We start from the raw sequence: 6,000 nt of genomic DNA on the forward strand, positions 1-6,000 counted from the left end.
ATTCTCCATTGACACACAGAAGTATCGCAAGTCTATGAGAGAGCCAGTTTGCCTATCACGAAAATATTTCAATGTGTTCACTATCGATACTTGTATCACAAATTCAGGACTCAATACTTAACAACATTTCGACTCACTGGAAATGCAACCTAATGCCATTCATGCTTGCTGTCTGTTCCAGATTTCAAAGATAACTGCCACACAAACTAAACATAAAGTGTCTAAGAACAAAGATGGCTGCCACTATTTATGTCCTTGCATTGACATTAGTCAGGTGCAGACACTTCCAACATCTGAAACATATTTAAAAACTATAAATTTAATTCCTTGTATACATTCCTTATGTATTAATCTGTATATAAATTTCCCCAGCTTTCTAATGTTGTTCTTAATTTTTCTCTAACTTATATAGTTTGTTCATAAATACGATTTTCTCCAAGTAAATGCTACTTTCCATTGTTATATTACTGATAAATATAAACAGTTAACATTAAATATACTCATACAAACCTAATGACTTCTACTTAGTAACGCTGCCACTGCTTACAATGTTTCAGTTGTATTTATGCGAAAATTCAGGTTTTTATTTATATTCCGGCCTGTAATTCAAATTATGTGATATTTATTTTAAAAAATGTACTATTAAAGTCTGACAGTGCTCAATAAGACCTTTCTGTAGACACTTTGTTTCTAAAAATCGGTTTAGGCGTTGTCGCGATATTAATTTTAAAAATTTATTTCATACAGAAAACATTTAACACGATATAACTTAAAAATTATGCTTCACATCGAAAGCGCATTTTCATCATGCACTCGCCTTAATTTTGCCTTTGTAACCATGTCACTCGCTTCTCTGCAACTAGTTAGGTTCAGGTTTTATTAAATTTAGTGTTATTTGATATTATTTCGTGACAGTCAATTCAGCTATGGTGGTTACCCCTCAATATTCCATTCTGACAGCTGTTTTTCCAACCATGCGACCAAGGCCTATGTTTACCTGACACGCAGTCTGAAATTCTCAGATCCAGAGTGTCTGCCAATCACAGCACGTCAAAAGGTGCCACCATCTGCTGATAACACCATGAAACCCAGCTCAGCTTCCACACTCTCCTCGCTGCCAAAACACATGCCAATTCTGCTGCACCTGCTCCTAACAACACAACAGGATGTGCACACATGGCGACATCTTTTTTTTTTTTTGCTTCATAATTTCTTGGACATAACCTCTCAAGTGGTAGGCATAATAGTTTCTTTCCTCAATTTCCAGGAAAATATGCACTTGCGGACCCCATATATGATGATGAAAAAAGCTCCAATTTTCCTTCAATCTTGTCATTGACTCGTTAGCATGTCATGAACTCTAGGGATGGCTTTCTCAAAATTTAAGGGGAGTTGAGCCAAAATATCTTAGAACCTTTCATTTTACGTCTTATACAAGCGACCTGCCAAATATGAACCGAACTGGCCGGCTGTTTCTGTGGCCTTGACCTTTTTAGATGTGGGGTGTACCAAAATTTTAGATTTTGTGGTTTAATACAATTAATGTACTTGGGTGGTTTTCTCTGGCATTTAGAACATGTTCAATTTACAGATCTATTAACTGGTTTGACTTCGAGTCATTAACTTGTCCAATAATTCAGAGGAAGTTTCAGTTACTTTACTGTTAAAATTTAGTCTGAGCCATAACCACTCATCATCAGAAATGTAAGCATGCTATGCATCTTATGTTTTGATAATTTCTTACTGTATTTCAGAAATATTCTTGAACATAATGTCTGCATTATTATCACCAAATATTAACATTTTGTAATTTTTATGTAAGCAAGAGTATTATTTTCTCTATCAGATCCACAGACAAGTTTTCACTGTGATTTCAGGGGGCAATATACTAAAGCTGCAATAGTTTCGCATTTTGTCAGCATTATGGTCGCAGCTTCACATTTTTCATCTGTGCACAGTTCACTTGCATGTACAATGTCATAGAGTACATTTAATCTACTTTCAGTATTTCATAACCAAATTGTACACTTCGTTTTAGTTATTCATCATTAAGCCAATGTTCATTTACTGAAAGTACCCTGCAGCTTAAGTTTTCCAGTTAGTTCTGAAGTTCATTAGTTTTGCTCTTAGGAGACTTGTGTTACGTAAATGCACCAGTGTGAAGAAAGGAATATGTAGAATTCTTCATAATCACTAACAAACTTATTTGTCTCTTGTTGCAGTTCATAAACAGCAAAGTGAGCCTTTGGATGTCCATGGGAATGTGTACATTGATGGCAACAGTCACCGTGTGTGATGGGTTCTCCTGCACTCTTCTGGCTGAAGAATGTTCATTGGAGAGGCTAAGCACTGCCTACACAAAGGAAACACTTGTCTGCTTGCTAGGAAGGCCTTAAAGAGCCTTTACCAGGTGGCACAGCAAACGGTGATGTCGGTGACAGTAAAATGTTTTGCTGTCAGAGTAGCTGAAACCAGATTATATGGAGTCTATGCTGCTCCACGTGTATTCAGTCTTGTTATTTCAGTGTTGCCATATGTAACTCTATTAATGCATATTGGCTAACCAGTGACACACATATTCTGTAGGTGAAGTCATTATTTATATGTATATAGTATACAGAGATGTATGTATAATTGAACAGGAACCTGTAAAATAATTGTACAAAGGATGACTACTTTACATTTCAAACTGTGTGTCTATTACAGTTGTCTTTAAAATGTGTTCCTCATCAGTTTTCTTACTATTAAGAGTTAACTGGAGATACAGTTTATTAGTAATTTAAACAGACTTTAGGGTTTCTGTAAAAGTGCAAATACAGTAGTTAGAGTAAACTGTGACTGTTGTTACACCCATTTCTGTTAATAATGTAGAGAGTTGTATGGACTGTACAAGTGAATGTAAGTTCTTGTTTGAATATGGTATGATAAGTCGAATATAAACAGAGAATGTGCAGTGTAGCCCAAGTGTAAATAAATGAAATGTGCTTTCCACACTGTTTATTATTGATTTTTGTACTGTGAGTTACTTGCACAAATACAAAAAAATTAAAGATTTTTATGATAAACTTGTTGCTTCCAGTAGTTTTGTAATCATGAAATAATTTATTAATGAATATCTTGTGTGTTAAGCTGCTTTTTGCAACATGCATCTGGGTTATGTGCATCTGAGGTCAGCCTACAAAAGTATGACTCACAGTCACTTTCAAATAACTGTGAAATTTGATACTAATGTCCATGGAATTTGTCTATAATGAAATGTTTCATAAAACAGCCAGTCAGTTGTAGTTTTAAATACAAAAATGCAGGTTAACTTTCACTGGACAGTGTCAATACAACCACTTCCTGTAGATCAGCCTTCCAAAGAAACAGAGTTAATATTAAGTGGAACCTTCTACTCACTGATTACGCAAAACATTGTGGGCACTATTATGTTTCATAGCCTGAAATCACTTTGTGTAACAATAAATTAAAATCCATTCCTTAATCTCACAATCTTATTTTCTTGAGAGGTCATTCCATGGGCGAAGTTTGTCTCCCAGATTAATTCATGTTCAAAAATAATAACTGTTATTGTCTAGCATTGCCCAGTGAAACAAACATTTCTTTGATGTGTGTCACAATAATTCAGCTCAGCTCAATAATTGTTGTGATCACTCATCACATTCAAAATTATGACAGAAACCATTTTGTTTGGATGGTCCTTGTAACTCACTTATACAAGCTTGATTTTGATTCACTATTTGATTCAAAACTGGGATGCCTTCAGCCTTCTATTAGACTGGCATTAACATTTCGCTGTTTACTATCAATCTTATTTAGTCATAATGCTACACTTTATGAAGATAAAATCATATTTCATAATTAATTACAATTATTTGTTATAAAATAGTGGCACCCTAGTAATATGATCAATGGACAGCTTTCTTGCATAGCCTTTATGTAGCTAGATACAATATTTAGCTGCAAATATATCTAACAAGAACCATTAGAGAATTATTTATATTTCTGGATAACATGTCGTTTTAACACCAATTTAACATTGTAATAAGTGGAGACACATTTGAAATAAGTCCAGTTACAAAATTTGAAAACTGGATTACCTAATTGTAGCCAGTTATACAGGTACCCGTACAGGTTATATTGTATAGAGTAGTAAAGATGACATAAGTGTTGATCACTTCTAGTCATTATTATCATTAATTTTTCTGTACTGCAAAACATATCATGGTCATATTACGAGTATCCTATAATAGTGCATTCTTTTAACACAAGTAAGTATTGTTATTCATGGTAATCAGATCTTAACATTGCCACAAAGGTATAATATGTAAAGCAACAATGAATTTTTGCTTTACAAAATTGTGTTGTATATTTTGTGTGGAGTAATGTTTATAGAAAGCAGTTAACTTTATTATTTTTATGAATGTTATTATATGATTCAGCAATATCTTAATGAGTCTTGTCAGAGAATAAAATGATCAGTATTGCATTGGCTTATCAACTCATGTAGTTATGATGAACAATATTACTTATAAATGTTGATGTAAGGCTACCTGATACAATATAATGAATTATACTCTGTTTCATTTACATTTCACTGATTTTTACAGATGTAGGACACTGTAAATAATTATTTTTATTTTGTAATCACTTGTAAATATCATGTCATTGTATTTCTGCAGCATTTTTACCATTAAATCTAATCAGTAAGCTGCAAGGACATTACACCAATATGTTGATTCTGTTCTTTTTTCTTTGTTGTGAAAATAATACTCAATATATGAGGATTCATACTGATGCAAACAAAAATTTGATTTGTCTTCAGGTTCTTGTGCAATGTGTTGTAGTGGGTCAGGGTTGTTAGCTGTTCAACTAGTAATACTGGAACAATGTTGTTCATTATATAACTGAATGTATCTAGACATTGTCTCCCAACATAAAAACTTATCATTCTGAAGAGTTCAGATGTGATAATAAACAAAAATAGTATAGTAGTATGATGTTAATTATATTGTTTCATTCTGTGGTTCACCTTGTCTGATGCCAAGTGAAATACTGAAGAAATCCATTTTTCACTTAATCAGATTAATATTGTGTAGCCGTGCACACCAGACTGGTCACTAAAAGCTCACCAAACTGGTTAAGTAAATACTATACTGAAAATTATTCTCAAGAGTTAATACAGAATGTTACGTATACATTATCTATTTATAAATAGTGCATTTTTACACTTTGCTTCATCTACTGCACAGCAGCCAATTTCACCATGGAAACTACAAATACCACCAAACATTTTCAGATGTAGACAGGAAGCAGATTTAGAAAGGAAGCGTTTGTGAAGTTTTATCTAAGTTGCACTATGCACATGCCCTTAGTCAACACCACATACTGTAGTTCTGAGTTTGATTTATGACTGAATAAATCATGTCTCCTTCCCAGTGAACTATTTGTTTTTTGAGCTTCTGCATTGTGTAATTACTGTTGTTACTAGATATATATACTGATATGATATTTAATATAAGGAAAACCTAGAAACTCTGTAATGTTTTTCCAAGTGTTGCAATATTTGTTTAAATCATACACAAGTCCACTTTATGGAAACAGAATGACTTTTCCAATGTCAGTTGGCGTTCATAAAGAACAAATTTCAGAATTCCTGTGAAAGAATATATTTGATATTATTACTTTTTTTATCTTAAGTTGTAATCCATGTTATTGTAGACTAACTTTAAACTATTCAAACTGATACATCACATGACTGAAAAATTGGTACATAGTTTTTCATTATAGTAAAAATAAGTCTTAGATATTACTTGCATGTACTTATGTTTAACTGTGGTGTTGTCTGCCTTCCCATATGATAAGTAGCTAAATGTACCTAAGAATTTTAGGGAACTCAGTTCATTTCAACTTCTAGGTCAGGTACTTCTGTTAATGTTAATAGTGGCTAGTTGTTTAAAAAATTAGTATGTTTCAGATTTTCTTGTTGTTCCTCTGTGG

At 33.1% G+C, this 6,000-nt stretch overlaps 1 protein-coding gene across 1 annotated transcript in view; it reads left to right on the top strand.

Moving 5' to 3' along the window:
- Positions 1 to 4,727, top strand: part of LOC126355031 (uncharacterized) — a 415,838-nt gene extending 411,111 nt beyond the window's left edge. Inside the window, exon 4 of the mRNA XM_050005178.1 lies at positions 2,223 to 4,727. Coding sequence (XP_049861135.1) covers positions 2,223 to 2,296 — 74 coding nt within the window. The 3' untranslated portion in view covers positions 2,297 to 4,727. The remainder of the gene's footprint in view (positions 1 to 2,222) is intronic.
- Positions 4,728 to 6,000: the final 1,273 nt, after the last annotated feature.

The sequence above is a fragment of the Schistocerca gregaria genome, chromosome 3, assembly GCF_023897955.1.
Source record: "Schistocerca gregaria isolate iqSchGreg1 chromosome 3, iqSchGreg1.2, whole genome shotgun sequence".
NCBI lineage: Eukaryota > Metazoa > Arthropoda > Insecta > Orthoptera > Acrididae > Schistocerca > Schistocerca gregaria.